The sequence below is a fragment of the Colias philodice genome, chromosome 11, assembly GCF_061535455.1.
Source record: "Colias philodice isolate Cphi_HAF_F1 chromosome 11, ilColPhil1 Martin Lab GWU primary, whole genome shotgun sequence".
NCBI classification, from domain to species: domain Eukaryota; kingdom Metazoa; phylum Arthropoda; class Insecta; order Lepidoptera; family Pieridae; genus Colias; species Colias philodice.
The window spans coordinates 20,488-45,435 of NC_143096.1; the positions used below are offsets into that span (position 1 = coordinate 20,488).

The following is a 24,948-nucleotide window of genomic DNA, read 5'->3' on the forward strand; positions in this document are numbered from 1 at the left end:
TAAACATATTACTTTTAGATGGGTAATACATATTATGTATATACACATACCTATATATTATATAATATGTATATATATACAGGGTGTCCCACTGTTGGTATACTAAGCTCAAAGGAGGTTATAGTTTTGCATACGCTGAGTAAGTAAAAAATACTTATAAAATTCCAGACGCATTTTTTTTCAAATAGATGAATTTTTAAAACTCTATGTGTACACCCATAACAAACAACCCGCCCAGCTTTGCTACCAGCACGTGAGCTATCGTTTAAGGTTATGTTTTCATAGACAAAATTCTCACATTAGAGAAGCGGAATATGCCGGCTACGCGAAGCTAGAGAAGAAAATATGGATTTTCAGGAAAAATTTAGCAAAATATTTTTGACGTAATTTTGTTGTTTAAGTATTTTTTACGTGATCAGTGTATCCTTAACTACAAGTCCCTTCGCGCTTAGTATACCAATAGTGGGACACCCTGTATATATATATCATTATCATAATCCCATATGAAAATGTGTATGTAATGATAATGTAGATGAAAACTCGATTGTTTATTATTTTTTATAAAATAAAATAAAAAAAATAAAAGAATGTTTATTTTCGTAAGTATTAACAGATACACACGTTAATTATATTGACCGACCCGCGAAGGCGCAAAAAAAAACGAAATTTACTTAATAATAATTTATTGTAATAAAAAAATTACATTTAAATTATATCTAACTTAATTAACTACGTCCCTCCGGTTCAATGTTGGAACCAAGAGTGTCCATAGTCTTCGGCGGGGCAGCGTCGCGGTGGTGGTGATTGAAATACTTTCTAACCTTCGGTTTTGGTTTCCAATCTGTTCATCCTGTAGCTACAATCCAAATTTGTCGTAAATTATCCGGTTCAGGAAAACTGGAACAAGCCATTGAATATTTCAGATTCTATATTTAATTAAATACACACTGCAGAATATATATTATTATTTCCCATAATAGTGGGTAACAATTTGTAGAAAAGTTGGCAACACAAAATTTTTTAGGTTAAAATTTATAATTGTTATTTTTGTGGTTTTTAAACAATGTATTCAAGTCAACAGCACGTGATACACAATATATTAACACGCTGAAATATCATGAAGGCCTATAAACTGATAAAGAGTTGTATACTTACGAGTGAAAAGACAATCCAGGCATTTTCGTTCCACTATCACTTTTACACCCTTTAACGCTGTAGCGGTGTACCGCACCATGGTATTATTTTATAAGGTATTAACAGTAAGTCTAAATCATGCAAAACCAAACATACCATGAATTACGTAACTTAGAACATGTATAAAAACTAAAGTAACCGTCATGAGAAGCTATAAATTTTGTAAACAAGTGTTCAGGAGTTCACAACATTTGGACCAACAAAAAAAATGAATTTGTTTAAGATTATATATATATATTTTATATTTTTATGGAAGACGATAGCTAGCTGTCAAACTTTGTTTATCAAAGTAGGTTGCTATTCTTGAAAAAAGTGGCACGCTGCGTGAAACAAAAAAATTTATCGTTCTCTCTCATTTCTTTACACAACACCGGCATAAGTTGCTCTTTTTCTTGTGTGAATGCGACATAAGATATCAATTTGTATATTGGTTTTTCTGTCTACGCTCTCAGCCCTCACCTGACTCTCTAATTCGTAGACAGCTAATTGCTCCGAGGCCTGACTTGACAGCCGACAGGCTGCTGGCTGCAGGCTGACAGCTGATGCTTGATAGTAACTAATACTTAATCTGTGTGCTTGATAGTTGGCAGTTGCCGTTCGTGTTGCGTGTCGTTTTATTTTTAAATACATATACTGATCTTTATGAATGAAAAGTGCTATAAACTGAAACATGCCTTTTTACTTCTTTAATTCAATGAATGTTTAATTCGGAGAGTGGCATAGCATTATGCAACTCATGTCATCTTACAGAGATAAAATTTATTTTAGAAGATTATTGTGTAGCAGCAATGAAACGTGATAGACGCAGTAGGTAGCAGTAAAGAAAATATATAGTACTGTGTGCAAAATGAGAGCCAGGCGGGAGACAGTGGTCGTGGGTGCGCTGTGCGCAGCGTGGTACACCCTGAGCTCGGCGAGCAACGTGGTGGGCAAGCTGGTGCTGACGGAGTTCCCGTTCCCGGTGACGGTGACGTTGGTGCAGCTGCTGTCGACGGTGGTGTACAGCGCGCCCGCGTTCGCGGTGGCCGGTGTGCGACGCGCGCCTTCCTTCCCGCTACGTTTCTACTGGCGCGTCCTGGTGCCCTTGGCCTTCGCCAAATTCCTTACCACTATGTTTTCACAAGTCTCCATATGGAAAGTGCCTATCTCGTATGCTCATACAGGTGAGGATGTACAGTTTACATATTTCTGCCATATTAGGGACTAGTTTTTCTTAACACACATTTCTAATTTCTCATATTATGTATGGTAAATATTAAATTCTTTAGATATGAATAACAATGACAATATTACTCTGACACTGTTGTTATTCCAGTCGAAACAGATTTCAATATCCAAATGACAAACATTATACAGTATAATTTTAGTCACAGACTTTCTTGAGATTGGATGCACTAAAAAAAACAAAAGGTCAAATATTTCAACATTCATTTCATGTGTTAAAAAAGTTGTCAAGGTCAACTAATTTTAGTTTTTATCGTGATAACGTTTTTAAAATCGTTTTAGTCGGGTGACATGTTCAGAAACTTGTGTCACACCAAAACCTCACGAGCGCGATCGCAGGTATAACGAGAGAGAGACGGACCGATCTCCCGTCTCATCTCGAGCGCTGCCACTGCATTATGTTATCACGTAAACATCTCGATCGTAAACCTTCTTTACAAACAACCAATTTTTTTTATCTTACTAATGCTATTAAAAAGTTTTTGAGGATGGAAGGATGTATTTGATGATACTTGGCAGTGTTATGTACTAGAATAACACAAGCTATATAAATACTTGCTTTTGCCTGTGGGTGAAGCGCTACAACTGTAATAGTAAAAAATGCTTCGTTCTATCATAAATCATAGATTACACATTAATATATTCCAATTTCCAATGCTGAATCTTAAACGAACAGCATTTTATATATGCGCACAGATTTTTATTGAGTAAGCAATAGAAATATCAATCAAAATCAGATTGTGTCATTCTTCATTCATCATTATTGGACTATTTGTATTCAATTCAATATACAAATTAATGTTGTTAAAGAAAAAGTTGAAATCTGACCCTTATGTTAGCTCGGTAGCCATTTTGTTACTTTTATACGCCACATAGACACGGGAGAGGCAGGGTACTCAACATATAATGGTGCATGTTGGGGACAGTGAAAGCGACGACGCCGCTGTGGACGGCGGGGCTGGCCTACGCGCTGTTCGGCGAGCGCGCGCCGCGCAGCGTGCAGGCGGCCCTGCTGCTGCTGGCGGCCGGCGTGGCGCTGGCCTCGGCCACCGAGCTGCACTTCGACGGGCTCGGCCTGGGCGCCGCGCTGGCCGCCGCCGCGCTGCTCAGCCTGCAGCACCTCTACTCCAAGCGCGTCATGCGCGACACTGCTGTGCACCACCTGCGCCTTCTGCAGGTCAAAGCTTCTTAAAAAAATACTTGTTTTCTTATATTCAATAATTATCTTTGAGATTCTGTGAATATTTCAAGTGTCTGTGTGTTATATTTTGTTTTCAATATCGAGTAAAAAAATTTTTTGTGTGAATTTTTCGAATGCTAGCTTATATAATATTTGGGGCATTTCACGCCAAGCGGACACAGATTTCAGGGTCAGGTTTCAGATTTCGGTTATATTTTAGTATGTTACACCTGTATATATCCTCGGTATGTATACGAAAAATTTTTGCATTTAGAAGCTTAGTTTTCAAAATACAGGTCTTTGAAGATGTCAGTAAGCGCGAGGTATGGGGGACTTTGAATGTAATTATCAGTTCAAGAAAAGTAATTTTTAAATAAATTGATGACTGAATAATATACCCCATGAAATAAACTTTTTATGCTCATATTTCGAATTTTGAATTTATATTTAAATTCCTTAGAAAAATAAAAATATATTTTTCTTTGTCATTTTTTACAAACTTTGCGTATTTTTAATTTTTTTAACGATCATTAAATAAATAGCTTATATTATGTTTAAACTTCATGCAAAGTTCTAGAGTGGTCATCGCAGGACTTTAGAATCTACATGTATTATAATGTCGAAGCGCGGCAATATCCCCATACTAGCGCTTAGTTGGTTAGCGCACCGTACTGCAGTATTTTTCTCATTATATGTAGTTAGTTAATAACACCGTTTCAGGTTTTAATAAGATTTTATAGTGGTAAATAACAAGCAAGAAAATATTACTTTAGTTTTCTTAAAAAAAAAAATATTCAGTAAAGTAATATGACATTTTTACGACTTTGAATACTTATATCTCGTCAATTATTTATTTTAGCATAAAACTTATTTATAAACCTCTAATCAATTTTTAAAGACCTATCTGTTGACACTTCATTTAATTCAAATTTCTAGAATTTATTTTTTGTCCCCGTTTCTATGAATATTGCAGTGCGTCGCGCTAGGCGCTAGTATGGGGATATTGCCGCGCTTCGACATTATAATACATGTAGCTTCTAAACTTCTGCGATGACCACTCTAGAACTTTGCATGAAGTTTAAGCATAATATAAGCTATTTACTTAATGATCTTTAAAAAAATTAAAAATACGCAAAGTTTGTAAAAAATGACAAAGAAAAATATTTTTTTATTTTTCTAAGGAATTTTAATATAAATTCGAAATTCGAAATATGAGCATAAAAAGTTTATTTCATGCGGTATATTATTCAGTCATCAATTTATTTAAAAATTACTTTTCTTGAACTGATAATTACATTCAAAGTCCCCCATACCTCGCGCTTACTGACATCTTCAAAGACCTGTATTTTGAAAACTAAGCTTCTAAATGCAAAAATTTTTCGTATACATACCGAGGATATATACAGGTGTAACATACTAAAATATAACCGAAATCTGAAACCTGACCCTGAAATCTGTGTCCGCTTGGCGTGAAATGCCCCATTTATTTTATTCTTTTTAGTACTTGTTGACCGGGAGATAGTGACAGAAATTATTGGGTCATATTTTTGGCGGTAGCGAAAAATATTTGCTCATTTTCGGCGGTATGGCGGCCATTAATTAGGGCTAAGTTTAGGACCGTCCAAAGAGTATATGTATAGCATAGAGATTTTCGTAAATGGCTGCACCACGCGACGACGCGACGATTAACTGTGTAAAAATTAGCGTGGTACAAACATTGAGATATTAATACTACGTATGGAGACGACACCGCCTACATCACATATGTTCCGCTCAACATAGGTCATATGGCTTATCTGCACTCAGTCGCTTTAGCGCGATGGTCGCGTTCATGTCTTGTTTGTTTAAAAGCAAAAAAACCAAGAAACTCATCAAATATGCCCTCGAGTGTGTTGCGATATTGCACTCATAATAATTAAAGTAATGCGGCAAAGTGCAAAGAAATAACTTTTCATGGGTAATTAATTAGATAATCATTTTTAAAACTTGGTTCGAGCAAAATTTTTAGCGGGCGCAATTTTGCGTCATTAGTCATAAACTAAAAATTTAAGAAACGGCATTGGGTATGAACTTAGATGGTATGAAAGATGTATAGACTATAGATAGTAATATTAGATGATGTAAATTTTTATAGTGGAAAAAAATAATTTTACACATTTAGAAAATATTGTACTGTGGATATTATTTGAAAAAAGGTGAAAGATGAAAATAAATTACCTAAGTATGTATCAATTTTTTTTTTGTTACATTGATTGGTTTTAATTGATAAGTTTATTAATCATTTATTTATTATTATATTTTTTTTACATTGATTGTTCTTAATTGATAAGTAATAGGCAAAATATTTATGGTTAGGGAGCCAGGTGCAAATTTGGTTAACTATTTCCTCTCAAGAGATAATTCGTCAGACGCATGAGAGTATAGTATTATAAAGCCTCGTGAACGTCAGCTGGCGCTCGGTTGGGGGGGTGAGCAGTTGTAGCCTCCCACGCACATAGGAAAAAAAATACATTCATTCATTCATTTCCTCTCAGCTAAAAATTTGTCAAATTGTAGCTAACCCAATATCTCAACGAAAAAAAATAGTCAGCTGGTTACAACATGGTGTATTATACGTCAGCTGGTGTCTCGAACATGAAAGTTAAATTTAAAGAAAAATTTATTTTCCGTTATTTCCTCTCAAACAAAAATTTACCTGATGATAGCTTATATGTAACTGTGGATAAATATATATGTCAGCTGGCTGTATCTTGGTGGAAAAACCGTCAGCTGATACGGGAGGCTACAACCGCTCTTCCCCCCAACCGAGCTCCAGCTGACGTTCACGAGGCTTCATAATACTATACTTTGATGCATTTTACTAATTACCGCTTGAGAGGAACTTGGTCATAAAATCTGCTGCTGGCTCCCGGACCATTACAAAGTTTCGGCTCTATAGCTAATGTAATGTAAAATGTAACTATATAAATTATGTATTATATAATTAAATTATATAGGTAATAAACGACTAGTTTTGATACGCACTCAAGTACTGGCTTTAATCTTCTTATATATAAAATTTAATCGCAAAATGTGTTGGTAAGCGCATAACTCGAGAACGGCTGAACCGATTTCGATAATTCTTTTTTTATTATATTCCTTGAAGTACGAGGATGGTTTTTATGTAGAGAAAACGTAAATATGTACCACGGGCGAAGCCGGGGCGGACCGCTAGTATTTTAAAAAATTCTGGGCATACACATTTTTGTAAACCGTAGCGACAACTATAGTACGAATGACCCAATAATTTATGCCACTATCTCTGTTGTTAAACCGGAACAGAAATACATAATATTACATATTCCAACGACATACTTATTCGCTTCAATTTTCAAATCTCTTGCTATCATGGTTCATGAGATAAAGCCTGGGTGGAAACCAAAATAGGGTCCCGATTTACTCATCGGAACGGATCAATTGAAATTGGAACGCTATAATATGTACTTAATACTTAACACTAACTACTTAAATCGGAATTTGAAACCCGGAAATGTTGCCTATGAAGGTCTCGAAAGTCGGAGTGTTACGGAACCCTAAAAATAACGTTCTATACATATGTTATATTACTCATACTCGTACTCATAAAAAAAATGTGTGCGTGTAGTGTACACACGTAAGAAGTGACCTTATTTTTCAAAAAATAATTTACTATTTATGCAACTTTACAGAAATTAATGGGATAAGAAAAAGATGGCGCGTAACGGAAAAATGTCACGCGTAACGAAAAAATGTACACTAAATTTTTTTCCAACCCCGATAAAGAAGTTTCACTTCAAAATTTACAAATATAAAATAACACTATTCTTTCAGTATGAAAGCATACCGATCGAATCGCATCACCATCACACCCCTAAAACTTAACTAATATACAATTGCAAATGCCGGCAGATGCTGAGTGGCATCGCGCTGGTGCCGGTGGTGCCGGTGTGGGCGCTGAGCGAGGGCGCGGGGGCGCTGGGCGCGTGGGGCGCGGGGGCGCGGGGCGCGGGGGCGTGGGGCGCGCGCACGGCCGCGCTGCTGGCGGCCGACGGCGCGCTGGCGTGGCTGCAGGCCGTGGCCGCCTTCAGCGTGCTGTCGCGCGTGTCGCCGCTGGCGTACGCCGTGGCGTCGGCCGCCAAGCGCGCCGCCGTGGTGCTGGCGTCGCTGCTGCTGCTGCGCAACCCCGCGCCGCCGCTCAACCTGCTGGGCATGGCGCTGGCGCTGCTGGGCGTGCTGGCCTACAACCGCGCCAAGCTGCGCCACCCCGCGCCGCCGCTGCTGCCCGTGTGACGCAAGCCGTCTGCTAGTTTGCTCAATAGATATCTCTATAAATTCCACAATTTTAAACGAAAACGAATATAGTTTTTTACTAGAGAGAAGCGGCGCCGACGGTTCACGTATTAGATAGATAGATAATGATAATTGTTGCGAATCGATCGTGAAAGTTGAGACAGTCCTATGTTCTATGTACCTACGTTATAATATTTTCTTAAAAGATCGCTCGGAGTTGAACGGGAATTAAATTTTGCGGAGTTTACTGTGAGATCAATGAACTTTTTATTTAAATTATTTCTGTATGTATTTCAATGAACTGTTTATTTAAAACCTTCACTTTCTTTTCAATAGTAGGAGAAATTTATTAATATGTTGAATGTTCCTACACAAACGATAGATTTACATATTTAAGTAGAACTTAAATTGTAATTTCTAACTATATTATAACAATGATCGTAAAACGATGGCAGATTCGCAAGTTATAATAAAAACCAGTCCGAGTGAGACTCGCCAGCCTTGGCGCCGTCACCGGCGAGGCGGCCGGTGTCAGACGGACCTCTACATATATTATATCAATTATAAATAATATATTAATCATTCAAATACATACTTACCTATGTATCTATTATTTAAAAGTTTGAATTTAATTTAGTTATATTCTCACATCTTGTTAACAGCATGTTAAAAAATATTATTAAAATACGCGTTATAGACCGGGAGATACTGACACAAAATTTCGAGTCATTTGTAACAGGACGGCGGTTCTACAGGGGTCTTAGTACGCAATGACAAAAAGAAAAACGATGGTGTGAACACTGGTACCGGCGGCTTAGTCGCGTGGGCGTTAGTCGAACTCGTCGTAAAAATAGCGAAAGTCAAACGATTTGTAACACAAAAATTTTAGAATTTACCGATAGCCCATAAAAAAGAAGTAGGCGGTAGTGTCATGCCATACTTTTCCGGTGTGACTTACAGCCCGGAATACCGACGCAAATGTGTTGATTAAAAAAAAAACAATTCAACCATTTGTACCAGGCTAACTTTTGCACAGGTAACCATCGTCGTGTAGCCATTTACGAAAATCACCATACCATACTTTTCGGACGATTCCAAATGGTCGCCATACTGCCGAAAATCTGCAAAAATTTTTTTTTTGTACCAGTATTTGTACCAGTATTGCATTTGGATTTTTGGAGAGTATTTGATAAAATGTGACCATTATTATATTTGCCATACTTCTAGTAGGGGGAAAAAGTGCTGCCATACTTCATAAATAAATTTATTATTAATTTATAGAAGTGAAGATTTCTACCACCTAGATCTTTGAAATTTTGTATTTATATTTGTTGAACCTCAAACTTATAGGAAAGATTAATGCCATACTGTTACAAATCGTTCAAAATAACGAATAAAATCATACAATAAAAAAAAATCTTATACACATTCGCCACCTCCCACAGGTATGGCATTATCACACTTCTATTTATAATCATTCAGGAGTTGTTGAAAAAAAAATTTAGGGTGTTACAAATGGTTCGGCGAAAAAAAAAATTTGCAGATTTTCGGCGGTATGGCGACCATTTGGAATCGTCCGAAAAGTATGGCATGGCGATTTTCGTAAATGGCTGCACGACGATGGTTACCTGTGCAAAAGTTAGCCTGGTACAAATGGTTGAATTGTTTTTTTTAAATCAACACATTCGCGTCGGTATGGCGGGCTGTAAGTCACACCGGAAAAGTATGGCATGACACTACCGCCTACTTCTTTTTTATGGGATATCGGTAAATTCTAAAATTTTTGTGTTACAAATCGTTTGACTTCGCTATTTTTCCGACGAGTTCGACTAACGCCCACGCGACTAAGCCGCCGGTACCAGCGTTCACACCATCGTTTTTCTTTTTGTCATTGCATACTAAGACCCCTGTAGAACCGCCATCCTGTTACAAATGACTCGAAATTTTGTGTCAGTATCTCCCGGTCTATTAGTAAACCACTACTTAGTGGTACAGTATTTTATTGGGCATCATCATCGCATCGAAAAATATTCTAGCTGGTTTATTTGTGTCGTCCTGAGGTCCTCAGCGCACAGCTTCATATTATACAATATATTTTTATATATTTATATGTATAATATATTTTTTCAACCGACTTCAAAAACAAGGATAGGTTCTGAATTCGAATACATATTATGTGTATTTTAATTTTTAAACTTCTGATAAATAGTACAAACCCTGCATTTTTAAATAAATTTTCTTCGATCTTATAGCGGTTAATTAATAATAATTAGCCTCCTTGTAACAACTCCATTAATTATTAGTGAAATTATATAGATAAGAAGAAATGGGTTTTGTAAATTTTTTATAATGAAATATAATATAATTTTGTTAGAAACTTGTTTTATCTTGAATCCTCTTTTTACCTTTGATGACGGACACAAAAGTTTAGGGTGCGAGCTGTCAACTCGAATCGAACAACTATATAATGGAACCATGTCTAATTTAAACTCATAATAGTAGGGGAGAAAGGATATTTTGGAATTTACTCGAGCGCGTCAGATAAATATAAGGGACGGTAACTTAGCTACTGATGTCTAGTCAGTATGAGCAGTTAATACTGGTGGGTGCGCTTACTGCAAATCTTGAAAAATCCATAATTCTCTTAAGGTTGATCTCGAATCGTATAATTAACCCTCCCATGACATATCTTAATATGACGCGCTCGAATAATATTACTTAAATTTTTTACCCTTTCTTTTATCATCAGATTAATACATAATATTTTATATCAGTGACGTCCTGGAGCATGCAAAGTATCAATGTCTAACGCGCTTAAGTATCTCCATGCCACTTTCTGTCTTTTTTAAATTAAAAAAAAAGTCAAGAAACCTTTCCCCACCGTTAAAAGTGAAAACTTTATAGGTCCTTTTTTCTCACTATCTTCTAATGAGGTCTAATCTACCAATTCTAATAGGCTCCTGTGACGCTCGAGTCATTCAACATATTTTAGAATCATGGGCTCCATGGCTCCTACTATAATAAACATAATATTACTACTCTGGCTCCTGAAAAGCAGTTGTAGCGACGACAAGCCAATTTATGAGTTATCGAATTTCAAGTGTAACGCTAAGAAAGTTCACACGGTAACTCATATATAAACAGTTCGTGCGCTATGCACAGACAGTCACGGGCTTGTCGGGACGCGGGTTGGTCGCTTAGGTCGAATATTAATTACATACGAATAAATATATGTAGTTAACGAAATATAACCTTTGCGTAGTTATCCATCTTTCATTACACCCGCACATAACAAGCCCCTACATTGGTGACTCCAATACAGTTTCTAACTATGTTAGGAGCCTGGGTTATTGAATATTTGCAACAAGCAATGGTGTAATTATTCATTTATTTTTATTTATTTACTCCCAAGCTACTTCTACTAATAGCTTGTCGCCCCAGTTGTATTTTTTTTTAATCCTGCTCCTTCTGGTTCCAAGCTCCTTCCCACCCGTTTTCAAATAAATCGTTTCAGCTGTTCTTGAGTTATAAGTAGTAGACTGGACTCTCAGTGGAGTTTCGTTTGCAAAAATAGCGGACCTAAATCTGACTTCTAATATATGTTTTAAATTATTATTTTAAATAATTAACAATAGTCCATTGTTTACTAATAATTTAAAATAATAATTAAAAAAAATATACTTATTCATGAGTTTTCAATCTATAGTGGTTTAAAGTTAACTCAAAAATGGAGCATTTTCGTAAATTTTCTAAAAAATCTTAGAGAAAGTGTAAGAAATGTTATAGTATGCTATATATTCGTGATTTACTCAATAAGCTCTTTCATTTGATACCCCACACGGCATGTTTTGGAAATTTTTATTTTTTTCTTTGTATGCCAAATTTAATTACCGGGGTGGGGGGAGGGGGACCACTAAACTGGTTGGCAACATCTGTCTATAGGATGTCTGGGATCTATACAATTCAGAAGTCAGATTTAGGTCCGCTATTTTTGCAAACGAACATCTCCTTGGAGCCTGCCTCTAGAGTATAAAAAGACTGTTCTCTATAGTGTTAAAATATCTATAATAATTGCATATCAGATTTCATTGAATTTTTCTCGTTCATTATTTGAATGGTTGTTTTATGTAGTCAATTCCACCAACAGTGATTTTAGGTTTAGGTCTTTCATATTTTTTTTCTCCCTCCCTTAATTATTCCGGTAGTTAATTAAAACAAACTATTAATAAATTATAATAATTTATTTACACTTCACAAGTTTCTCAACTCGTGCACACTAATATAAAAAAAAATGCAGTCTTCACAGCGACATAATTAATAAAGTCGTAAACGGACGTACATCCTTCATCTCAAACACTCGGCGAAACTAAAACATACGCGATCGTTAGGTACATAAAAAATAATGCAGTTTGAATTGAATATTGCAAAGTTCAAAGGGGCGGTCTCGTGAGGTGTATCACAGCTCGTCGCGGTCGCCGTCCCGCTCGGCCTCCCGCTCGGCCTCCCGCTCGTCGTCCCGCTCGGCCTCCTGCTCGGGCTCGTCGTCGGGCCGCGCGTCGGGCGGCAGGCCCAGCGCGCGCTGCAGCATGCCGTCGACGGAGTCGGCGAACTCGCCGGCCTGCCCCTCCTGCAGCAGGTAGCCCGAGCGCAGCGCCGCCGTGCGCAGCAGCGTGCGCGCCGCCTGCAGCGCCAGCGGGTCGTCGGGGTCGTCCCGCACGCGGCGCAGCAGCTCGCGCACCACGGGGTGGCGCGGGTTGATCTCCAGCAGCTTCTTCTGCGACAGGTGGTGCTTGCGCTGCGCGTCGTCGGCCTTCTGGTGCGCGTTGGAGAGCGCCAGGCGCTCCATGTTGCCGGTCCAGCCGAAGGCCGTGGCGGCGAGCGCGGCGGGCGAGCGCGCCAGGCGCCGCGAGACGGCCGCGCGCGTGATGTCGGCGCCCAGCTTGTCGCCCAGCCACTTGGTGAGCGGCTCGAACTGCGCGCGCGCCGCCTCCAGCTGCTCCTTCTGCGCCTCACCTGCCGCGACCGATCTCGGTTACCGTACGTGTCGAACGCGTCCGATCGACTGTTATAGTGGACTCATTTCGATAGGCGACATTGGACAGTTCGACGATGCATTATTTCGTTTCGCCACTCGTTCGTTTGCTGAACTTTTGAACAGTAATGATGACCGATTCGACTAATTTGAAGATTTGATTTAACTAATAAACCATTTTATTTATTTTTATATTAATTACCTATAAAGTACACCTTTTTAAATAATATAGATACCTTTCTTATTCGCTCCTTAATTTTACGAAAGAAAATGTATTACTGGGATTTGCTTGATGATTTTTAAAATTGACATATGTTTCAAATCGATCGATGTTTTTTAAGCAGGTCACCTCTCTATATACATAAAACTTATAGATGTCAAATGTTGCCTGTTAAAATGACTCCACTATTAGTGAGAGAGCAATAATTTGGAGGATAGAGAATAAGTGTCGATTGTGAGTGAACGATACGAGTGAATATGATAGTTTTCAATATATCTTAGCAAAATCGACTCCGGCACTCGAAGCGATTTCTTGATCTCGATGCAAAACTTATTTTTGCTCGCCCTAGACGAATCGGTAATATAGGACGCGTCGGACGGGCGTCGCGGAAGAGAACTCACCCTCCTCCAGGTCGAAGATCTCCTTGGCGATGTTCTGGAACTTGTGTCCGTCGAACTCGGGCAGCGACGAGAGGCAGTACTCGTCCACGGCCTCCGTCAGGTACAGCACCTCGTAGCCGCGACGCACCAGCCGCTCCGCGAACGGGGACTGCTCCACCTGCACACACCGCACGTTACGGGCCTCGCCCTCACCGTAGCGCGCACACACACACACACCGCGCGTTACGGACTCGCCCTCACCGGAGCGCACACACACACCGCACGCACGCACCGGTGCACACACACACACTGCACGCACCGCACGGAGCGGTGCACACACAAACACACACCGCACGCACCGCACGGAGCACACACACAAACACACACACTGCACGCACCGCACGGAGCGGTGCACACACACACACACACGCACGCACCGCACGGAGCGGTGCACACACACACGCACGCACCTCTGCGCGGCTGGCGCCGGCGATGTAGTAGATGTGCTTCTGGCCGGGCTTCATGCGCGCCACGTAGTCGGCCAGGAAGGTCTGCTCGGCGCCGCTCGACGTGTGGAAGCGCAGCAGCTTGGCCAGCCGCGACCGGTTCGACGGGTCCTCGATCACGCCCAGCTTCACGCTGTCGCCCGACAAGTTTCATGTTAATGTGCGATTTTTATGGGACGATTAAAGATTCAGGAATAAAAACCGGAAATTCCATTGCTATTTTAGATAGCGAGGAGTGAATAATTTCCGGGACGGATGGCGGCACTAACTTGGTCGAGTACTCCTTCCAGAAGTGCTGGTACTCGTCGTCGGGGATCTTCTTGAGCATGTCGAGCGCCTTGCGCACGAGCTTCTTCTTGATGATCTTGACGAGCTTGTGCTGCTGCAGCGTCTCGCGCGACACGTTGAGCGGCAGGTCGTCCGAGTCGACGATGCCCTGGATGAAGGCCAGGTAGTTGGGCATGAGCTCGTTGAACTCGTCCGTGATGAAGACGCGGCGCACGTAGAGCTTGATGTGGTCGGTCTTGGTGCCGTAGCGGTTGAAGGAGTCGGCGGGCTGCGCGCGCGGCACGAACAGCAGCGCGCGGAACGTCACCTCGCCCTCCGCCACGAAGTGCGCGCGCGCCAGCGGCGCGGCCGAGTCCTTGGTCAGGCTCTTGTAGAACTGCGTGTACTCGTCCTCCGCCACCTCGGCCGGCTTGCGCGTCCAGATGGGCTTGTTGTCGTTCATCAGCTCCCAGTCCCACACCGTCTTCTCCGTCTTCTTGGGCTCGCTCTTCTCCTCGGTGGCGTCTTCCACCTGCACGTAAACATATCGATGAGTTAGTATTTATCACTAAAACAGTAGCCGCCCTGCACGACATACGACGAAATGATAATGGCAGATTTAGAAGGTAATATTGTTATGTTCCATAGTTATTTGATGTTAGTTAAGACTTAAGTACATACTTATCATAATATACCTTCATAATTGAGTTTTTATATTATATTCTATTATCAGTAATTTTACTTACTTGCTTTCCGTCCGCGGTTTCGCCGATTAGAAAAATAAGATAGGATTATTCTGAAAAGCAGAGTAGAATAAGTAAGAAGATAAGAACCTGCGCGTCTTCATCGGCGTCCGTTCCGTCGGCGGGCGCCTCGGGCTCGGGCTCCTCCACGGTCTCGGTGCGCGAGGCCCACAGGTAGATGGGGAAGTTGATGAACTGCGAGTACTTCTTCACCAGCCCGCGGATGGTGTCCGGCTGCAGGTAGTCCGCGGCCTCCTCCTTCAGGTGCAGCCTGACGGTTGTACCATTGCACATTACCGATACGAGACATGCTCGATCTCAACTAACACTAATAGGCCAAATACTTTTTAGGCAAGTGATTCTGGCCACCTCCCTTAGCTAGAAACAGTTTGAGTGCGAAGGCAAAAAGAATAAGCGAAAACACATAATAGGGTTCCGGTCCCAAAGGGTAAAACGGGTATTACTAAGACTCTGCAACCCCAGTCACTCCAAACAAAATTATCGTTTTGACAGTAGCACTAGCATTAGACATTTGTACAGAGTGCAAATGTGTGTGTTAATGCTTTAGGGTTAGCTGAAATTTTCACAAATGATGTATTTCCGTTGCCGCATAACAACGAATACTTACTATAAATTTAAAAAAATATTTAGGGCGGTCCCCATACAATAAACGTGTTTTTTTTTCGAATATACCTACAACAAACGTGATTTTCTATTACGTGCACGAATCCGACTCGCACTTGGCCGGTTTCTTGTAGTATAAAAGGTGTGAAACGAGCGAGGAGCGCGCGGAGCTAAGAGCGAGCGAGCTAAGAGATTACTGTTCTAACATATCAATTGTGTCTCATCATATTTCAACTGAATTGATAATAACATTTTTACAGTGATTGAAAATTATTTTTTAAGTGAAACAGTTTTGAAGAGAATATTATGAACATATAAGAGAAACGTACGTGATGTGCGTGCCGCGCTTGAGCGTGTCGCCGCGCGGGTCCTCGGCCACGCTGAAGGCGCTGGCGTCGGACTCCCACACGTGCTGGCGGTCGTCGTTGTGCTTCGACACCACGGTCACGCGCTCCGCCACCAGGAACGCCGAGTAGAAGCCCACGCCGAACTGGCCGATCATGTCGTTCATCTCCTGGCTGCTGCTCTGCCTCTCGTCGTCCTGCATCTTGGACAGGAAGTCGGCCGTGCCGGACTTGGCGATCGTGCCGAGGTTCTGCACGAGGTCGTTCTTGGTCATGCCGACGCCCGTGTCTATGATGTGCAGCAGGCGCTTCTCGGGCTCCGCCTTGATGCGGATGCTGAGGTCGTTCGTGGCGTCCAGCACGTCGCGATTCGTCAGCGACAGAAGACGGATTTTATCCAACGCGTCCGAGCCGTTCGAGATTAATTCTCTCAAGAAAATCTGAAAAATGTTATAAACTGAGTGAACGAAGTGGGGGAAAGCGTCGCTTCGAGAGAAAATAATTTAATAAAAAGATTACTACCTCCTTGTTTCTATAAAGCGAATTGATGATGAGCTTCATCATACGGTTGACTTCAGTCTGGAAAGTGAAGTTCTGAGCGCGCTCACGCATCTCTCTCTGCTGCGCGACGCTCAGCGTGTCCGGCGAAATCGCCTCCTCCTCCCGAAGCACGGCTTCCGCATCTGCAATAAATAATCCACATTTAACTTCATTTAATTGTTTTTTTTTTACACATTTAATTTCGTAGATATGTCGTCATGGAGACTAATCTTAATAAGTTATCGATCAATCGAAAGCAATGTATCGTCGGTCGGTCGCGTGGGGCTCGTCAGTCGCGATGTCGCGGGAGGCGAGCGAGGCGGTGCACGGCGCGGCCCCGTCCCCCGCGCCCGCGCTGCACCCGCGCTCCTTCAAGCTGCGGTTTGCTGCACAGCGTGAACTCGGTCGATCTCACATTTCGGCCGTTAAACCCCTCGCTTTACGTGAGTTCAACTTCGAAACGGAAATATCTCAGAAACTGTCAGTCTGTTCTGAATAATGAGACCAAAAAAAAATTGCTGCATATTATAAATACATATAAATAATAATAAATTAATAAATAAATATTTCAGGACAATTTACACACACGGCACAATCTGATCCCATACTAAGCTTTCGCTTGTGTTATGGAAACCAGATGGCTGATAAACATACATATATGTATGTATAATTTTTAAATAAATACTTGTATAGATAATTAACACCCAGACACACTCAGAGCAAACATCTATGTTCATCACACAAATATTTGTATCCCCGGGTGGGAATCGAACCCACGACCTCTGGCTTGGAAGGCAGGGCCACTACCAACCAAGCCAACCGGTCAGTCTATTATGAATAACATTTGAAAAAGCGATGGCAAAGTGTATTGTCGTTTCAGCGGCTACGGTGACGGGCAAGCTGCAGCTGAGCGCGGAGGGCGAAGTGTGCGCGGCGCGAGAGGCGTGCGCGCTCTCTCGTGTCTCCGACATGTTCCGCTTGGGGCCAAGGGACAAGTACCCCATACCACATGTTTCATCACACGAGTTTGTCCATATTACTTTTCCTTTTGCACACAGAACTTAACAAAAATAAATAACATACTGACTGAGACTTGAAGAAATTTACAATCCATTTTAAAGTGAAACTTTTATTACATCGTCTCAAACTTTTTGGTCTGTGTAGCGCATGTCGCGTGACGGTCAGCTGCCGAGTAGGTATAAAGCAGTGTTCGGACTTCCGGTTCCGGTGACGAAAGTGAAAAGACGTACGAAAGTGATCTCTGTGAATATTATTTAAATAATAGTGCAAAAGTGACAATTTAAACTCATATTAGGCTTAAATCTTACCTAGAGCTTAAAAACATCCCAAAATAGTGTTAAAGTGTTTGATACAGTGCTTTCCAAAACAAATCACTGTTTTTATTTGATCAGTATAACCTAAAAAACGTTAAACATTCCACTGAACAATAACTGTCAAATATCAAACAAACTGTCAGTGACAAGTGACAACAGACATTGAAATTGACATTTCAACCATAAATAGTAGTGATAGTGTTACCACCATTCAAAGCCGAATTACCCAAAAATAATATGGAAAAACAAATGGAAATTTTGTTTTCAAAAATTAACGAAAAATTTAACGAACAAACAAATACATTAACAACAGCAATAACGAAAAATGTAATGGAGGCCTTAGACGAAAAGATGAAATTATTGATAGAAGAAAATAACAACCTTAAAACTAAAGTCAGTAATTTGGAACAGAAAATATCATCTTTAGAAAAGGAAAAACGAGGAAAAAATTTAATTCTTTTCGGCATTGAAGAAAAGGGAAAAACAGAAATAGAACTAGTGGATTTAGTGAAAGAAACTGTTGTGGAATCAGGAATACATCTCGATAGTCAAGAAATAAGTAATATTAAAAGAATCGGAAAACAATCAGATAAGAACCGTCCAGTTATAATATCACTAACAACCATATGGAAAAAACATATAATTTTGAAAAACAAGCGAAACCTTCCTCCTCCTTAAAGAAGTACTAGAGACACGTAAAAAATTACAGCAACAAGTGGAAATAGAAAGAAAAAATGGGAATGTAGCATTTATAAAATACGATAAGCTAATTGTAAAGAAACCCAACAACAGCCATCGTGAAAAAAGGAAAAGAGAACAATCAGGTTCTCCAACCGATTCATCTCAGAAAAAACTGAACACAAAATATGATGAAAATGCTAAGACCCAAAGAGGAGTAATCAAGCCAAGCATCCTTACATATGTATCGCGCGAACGATCCGCCTCTGTTTCAGAGATTTCAAAAAACAAGTAAAGGCCCCCTCCGACCGGAACAAACAAAGAAATAATAAAACAAATATAGATATAAGACAAACATCAAGAAAATACCCCCCAAGCCGGCTGGTCACCGTGGGGGAAGACGACCACCACCCTCCAACAAATCTGCCAACTAAATTCAACACAAAAAAAGATATACAAAAACAAAGTAGGTAATTTATATATATGTACACTTAATACGCGAACCTTGAGAACAGAAGAAAGTTTGAAAGAACTAGAGTTAGCTATAGAAACCATCAAGTGGGACATCTTGGGCATAAGTGAAATGCGGAGACTAGGAGAAGGAATAGAAGAGAGAAGTAATTATATTATGTACTATAAAGGCGAAGTCTCTGGACATAGAGGAGTAGGTTTTTTGGTTAAGTCAAAACTCAAGAACCACATCACCGCGTTTGAAGGAATATCAGATAGAATAGCGGCAATACACATTAACTTACCCAAACATAAGAAAAACTGGACAGTAATTCAAGTCTACTCGCCAACAGAGCAAGCATCAAAAGCAGAAATAGATACATTCTATGATAAACTAAGGGAATTTTCAGAAAAATACTCTCAAAACAATTTAGTACTCATGGGGGATTTCAATGCACAAGTAGGTACCCAAATAACTGGAGAAGAACATATAATAGGGAAATATGGGAAAGGTAAAAGAAGTAGAAATGGAGAAAAGTTAGTAGAATTCTTGCTTGAGCAAAATTTAACACTTCTTAATTCCATTTTTCGCAAAAGGCTCAACAACAAATGGACATGGATATCTCCAGACGGAAAGGTCAGAAATGAAATTGATTACATAATAACCAACAAAGCGAAGTTATTTAGTGATACGGGAATAGTGAAAAACCTAAACTTTAATACCAACCACCGTATGGTACGTAGCTGTCTCAAAGCAAGTGGTTTAAAGAAGCCTAGACCAAGAGCCGTTCAAAATATTTACTTAACGTGCAAAAAGGGGGATAAATTAGAAACTACAGAAGACTTAATGGAAGTTGTTAACTCAAATATGTCACTAGATGAGAAATACAAAAAAGTAGAAAACAAGCTCAAAGAACAGGCAAGTACAATAACAAACAAGAAGAAAGAACCCTATTTAAGTGAAACAACTTTAAAACTTATTCAAGACAGAAAGAAACTGATACTTAATAAGAAAGAAAACCAAAAAGAAATCTCCAATCTTAGCAAACAGATCCGCGAAAATATGAGGAAAGATAGAATAAATAGACGACACAAAACCCTGGAAAATTATATTATCAAAACGGGAGGCACAAAAAAAGCACTTAAAGAACTTAGAGAAAAAGGAAAAGAATGGATACCAAAGCTAAGAGACAAAGAACTGCAAGTTACATCTCGTAATAAAATCAAGAGTATAGCGACAAACTATTATCGTTCATTATATTCTAATCAGGCTAACACACAGACGACTGAAATGAGACATGTTCAAATACAACAATACACGACAGAAGCTAATGAAGATATACCAGAAATATTACAATCGGAAGTAGAGAAAGCTATTAAAAGTCAAAAGATGGAAAAATCGCCTGGTCCTGACAAAATTACAAATGAACTGATGAAAGGGACAATCACAGAACTAGTTCCAATACTCACCAGGATCTTTAATGAGATTTTATATACAAGCAGCATTCCAAGCAATTGGGCAGAATCGCACATAATACTTTTGTACAAGAAAGGTGCAAAGGACGATATAGGGAATTACAGGCCAATATCTCTCATTTCGAACGTATATAAAGTTTTCGCTAAAGTGATCCTGGACAGAGTGTTAAACCAACTAGACGAAAACCAACCGATAGAACAGGCTGGTTTTAGAAAAGGATTCAGTACAATTGATCAAATACATACAATTAAACAGCTTATTCAAAAATACAATGAATACAATAAAACTATTTATATGGCATTCATAGATTACTCTAAAGCTTTCGATAGTCTCAAACACGAATCCGTATGGCAAAGCTTAAAAGAGCAGGGAATTCCAAATTTATACATAGACATCATCAAAAACATATATAAGGAAAGTAAAGCTAGTGTCCGACTGGAATCAATGGGAGATGTTTTTCCAATTGAAAGGGGTGTCAGACAGGGTGATCCACTCTCACCAAAGCTGTTTACAGCAGTGCTAGAACAAATGTTCAGGAAACTAGAATGGGAGCATGTGGGACTAAACATAAATGGATCAAGACTGAATAATCTCAGATTTGCTGATGACTTGGTGTTATTAGAAGAAGACCCGCTACTACTGGAATCTATGATACAAACTTTATCAGACAGAGGCAGGAAAGTGGGTCTAGAAATGAACTCTAGTAAAACTAAAGTAATGACGAATTCAACACCCATAGACATAACCATCAATGGACAAAAACTTGAATACGTAGAGGAATATGTGTATCTCGGCCAGATTATATCACCTTATGATCAAATGTCCAAAGAAATAGACAAAAGAATTGCAGCAGGATGGAAGAAATACTGGGCCATGAAAGAAATCATGAAAAGCAAATCTCTGGGAATTAAGATCAAGAAGAAAACATTTGATACCTGCATCCTACCCTGTATAACATACGGCTGCGAAACCTGGGCTCTAACTAAACGCCATAGGGATAAACTAGCAAGTTGTCAAAGAGGTATGGAAAGGAGCATGCTGGGTCTGAAACTAAAAGACAAAGTTAAGAGTACAGACATCAGACATAAAACTAAATTAACAGACATCCTCAAAAGCATAGACCCACTAAAATGGAGATGGACTGGACATATGCTCCGCTGCAAAAAAGAAAAATGGAGCAAACAGGTCACTGTCTGGTACCCTAGAGATGGAGTAAGGAGCCGGGGTCGCAAAGCTAGGAGATGGGAGGACGAATTAAAAATGACCGCAGGGCCCTTTTGGACAAGAGTGGCAGCAAACAGGGTACAATGGAAAGAGTTGGAGGAGGCCTTTGCCGTAAGGCATACCGAAATAAGAGATATTTTATAGTGAAATTTTGTTTTTAGTTTTAAGTAATTTTTATGTTTATATATACTTATTTATGTCAACTTTTTCGGAAATAAAGGCTTTATTATTATTAGTGTTCGGAACCGTTCGAACAGTTTCACTTTTACCGTGGTTTCATAAAACCACACAACATTTTTTTTAAGTATATGATATAGTACAGATAAGTAGATATGTATATATATATTTAAACTGTTTAATAAGTCCATTTAAAAATTCAAGAATGTTCGTAGTTCATATTCTTTTTTATTTTTAGATCATTACACATTTTAGTTGCTTTAGATACCATAGCAAAACACATGTAAATGAAGGCCAGTATGGATTGGTTTAGAGATAACAATGAACTATTCATGCAGGTACGGGTGGTGGTGTGAGCACGGTGGGCGCTGGCATGAGTCCAGCTGGCTTCACCATCACATCTGCGACTCCGCCTGGCTCAAGGAAAGGCTTAGAGTGTTGGCTGCAGATGCCAGCTATAAGCGATGTTAACTTAATTTTTTGAATAAGGATAAACTTATCTAGACTATTAAATTCATGTTAATGATGATTTATTTTAATGATATACTATCCATCTATTTACTATTGATTGATTTTAGAGGAGTAAATAAATGTAGTGTTAATGTTAATGTTCTTTGCACTCAATTAATTTTTATTACCTACCTAATTTTCACACAACAACATGATAAAGTGTCACTTCATGAGATCAGTTTTTATAATTAGTTGAATGCAACTCATAAGTACCTTCAATCATTTTCAGAATTTTAATTTCTAAAACATGTTTTTGGGTTTCATCGAACTACAATATATCATTTTATGATATTGTTATTATATAAATCTCTTTAATCCTGATAGATATGTCGTGGTCATATCGTAGATTTGATCATTTCATGATATGAGTGGCCATTTCACGAAATGGTCGCATTTCATGAAATGGCCAACATGGTTTGATCAGATCGTTAAATCGTCAACGTTTCACGATATGGTCATCCACATTTGGCCAGATCGTATAAAATATATTATAAGGTCCATAAAACATTAAAAAATTCTGAATATTTTTAGAACTTGTTTATTGTCATATAAGTTAGTGCCACGGCAGTGGCCGGCGAATGCCAGAAGCGAATGGTTTTTGCAATAGAAAACATTTAGGTTAGGTTAGGTTAGACTTTAATAAAGAACGCACGAGCCGAGCGAGCAAAGCGAGCGTGCCGCGGCAGCGGCCGGCGAGTGCCAGAAGCGAATCGCTTTTTAAAAAAAAGGAACAATTATAATAACATAGGATATATAAATATATTTATGTAAAGGATTTAAGACGCATTTTTTCCTCAATATAAGATATCCGCATTTTCCATAGTACTCGAACCTCTTCGTCGTAAATTATTTGCTATGACTTTCTTTATATTGTAATAAAACGAACTATGAAGTTTTAAATTGCGAATAATTGAATTTTTGCCAGCGGCCGCCATCTTATCACATAAACACAGCGCTTGCAGCGCCTCTACCAATAATTAATGTAACTATTTTACGATATGATCAAATAATTTTGATCATTTCATGAAAAAACCGCGCGTTTAGTTGGCCATATCGAGAAACGATTTCTTATCATTGATCTGCCCAAACCACATCATGATGTGGCCAATAGACATTCGAGCATTTCATGAAATGCGACCATTTCACGAAATGATCGATCATATCATGAAATGAGCAAATCTACGATATGGCCACGACAGATACAGAACCTGATAAGCAATTATCACAAAATAGGTATTTCTTCAAAGTTTGAAACTTGACCTACATTCAATCGGTTTTTCATAAGTTTTATTAAAAACAAAATAAAATTGAATGATTTTTCACCAACATTGTAATACTGTATAAATATTAACAATTATCTATACTAATATTATAAAGAGGAAAGGTTTGTATGTATGTATGGTTTTCACGCATAAACTACTGGACCGATTTTGATGAAATTTGGCACAGATAATCTTTAGACCCTGAGAAAGAACATAGGCTACCTTTTATTGCAAAATATGTACCACGGGCAAAGCCGGGGCGGACCGCTAGTAGTTATATATGTTTTAATCCGTCAGTCCTCGGATCACAGACACAATAGAAAATCTATTGTGTCTCGGCCCGATCGGGCCGCTTGGTGGTCAATGGGTTAAAGAACATAATGGTGTGCATAGAAAGTCATATAATATAATAGATAATAAGTATACAAATTATAGTAAGTAATAACAATAAGAACTAACCAGTTCTGGATCCTTCTCTCGAAGCGCCGAGATCTGCATCGACAGTAACCTCCTCCACGGTGCCCACCCCGATGCCATCCTCTTGCCCATGGGACCATCCTACACAAAGACAGACATCGTATTGTGTACATTTAATTTAAACGACGATAAAACCATCCCTACGACTCAGAAATGTTCTAGTTACTTGCTAAATCTACAAAAATGTGAAAGTTTAATCAGTTTATGATATTAATTGTTGAGAATTATAATATTTAGGTTCTTTATTCATTAAACTTATAAATTTTACCAAATCGCTACAAATATCTGTAGAAAATTTGTGTAAATACATAGCTATTATAATAATGATCAACGTAGACAATTTTCTAACTGTATAATTTTTAAATAATGATAACTTACCTGCTAATAACAGGACGCCCACTGCGAGCAAAAGAAAGTACTTCATTTTAAAACCTTACAATCTAAATATTAATTGTTAATTTTCATGCAAATATAAAAGCCGGCGACCCAGTCACCGCAAACGTTGAACGACGCACGACGAAAACTTCAGAAATTGACGCTGGTTATACGTTTTGTATGCTATTTCCAGTTTCTTTATCGGATGAACTCGTAGCTTATTGGATAGTACATGAATAAGTTTTTCGTATTAACCAATAGCTCATAAACACGACGAGAATTGTAGCGAATAGGACAGAATGAAATACAAATGTCTCAACCTGATTGGTTAGAGAAATAAAAAGTAGAAACGTCAAAAGGTCATGGTGGATTGGAAACTCGGATTGGAAACGTCAAACGTCATTACTCATTGGTCATTTAGA

General features: G+C 39.2%; 3 protein-coding genes across 4 annotated transcripts; 2 read left to right on the forward strand and 1 right to left on the reverse strand.

Moving 5' to 3' along the window:
- Positions 1–1,773: 1,773 nt before the first annotated feature.
- Positions 1,774–8,534, forward strand: LOC149484311 (solute carrier family 35 member E1 homolog). The gene is made up of 3 exons (XM_089700442.1): positions 1,774–2,357; positions 3,345–3,595; positions 7,526–8,534. The coding sequence occupies exons 1-3, from the start codon at positions 2,042–2,044 to the stop codon at positions 7,904–7,906; spliced, it is 948 nt and encodes a 315-aa protein (XP_089556568.1). The 5' UTR covers positions 1,774–2,041; the 3' UTR covers positions 7,907–8,534.
- Positions 8,535–12,128: 3,594 nt separating this feature from the next.
- Positions 12,129–24,715, reverse strand: Gp93 (heat shock protein 90 Gp93). 2 transcript variants are annotated; one of them, XM_089700444.1, is made up of 10 exons: positions 24,530–24,715; positions 24,134–24,232; positions 16,545–16,705; positions 16,008–16,462; positions 15,145–15,325; positions 14,314–14,843; positions 14,009–14,177; positions 13,560–13,716; positions 12,432–12,919; positions 12,129–12,395 (listed from the first exon to the last, which is right to left on the reverse strand). In XM_089700444.1, exons 1-10 carry the CDS (start codon positions 24,573–24,575, stop codon positions 12,363–12,365), a joined length of 2,319 nt encoding a protein of 772 aa, XP_089556570.1. In that variant the 5' UTR covers positions 24,576–24,715; the 3' UTR covers positions 12,129–12,362. The 2 variants fall into 2 exon arrangements, with proteins under 2 accessions (XP_089556570.1, XP_089556569.1); XM_089700443.1 differs by having other exon boundaries at positions 12,129–12,919.
- Positions 16,702–22,700, forward strand: LOC149484313 (uncharacterized). Its single transcript, XM_089700445.1, has 3 exons — positions 16,702–17,005; positions 17,443–17,587; positions 22,241–22,700. Exons 1-3 carry the CDS (start codon positions 16,822–16,824, stop codon positions 22,371–22,373), a joined length of 462 nt encoding a protein of 153 aa, XP_089556571.1. The 5' UTR covers positions 16,702–16,821; the 3' UTR covers positions 22,374–22,700.
- Positions 24,716–24,948: the final 233 nt, after the last annotated feature.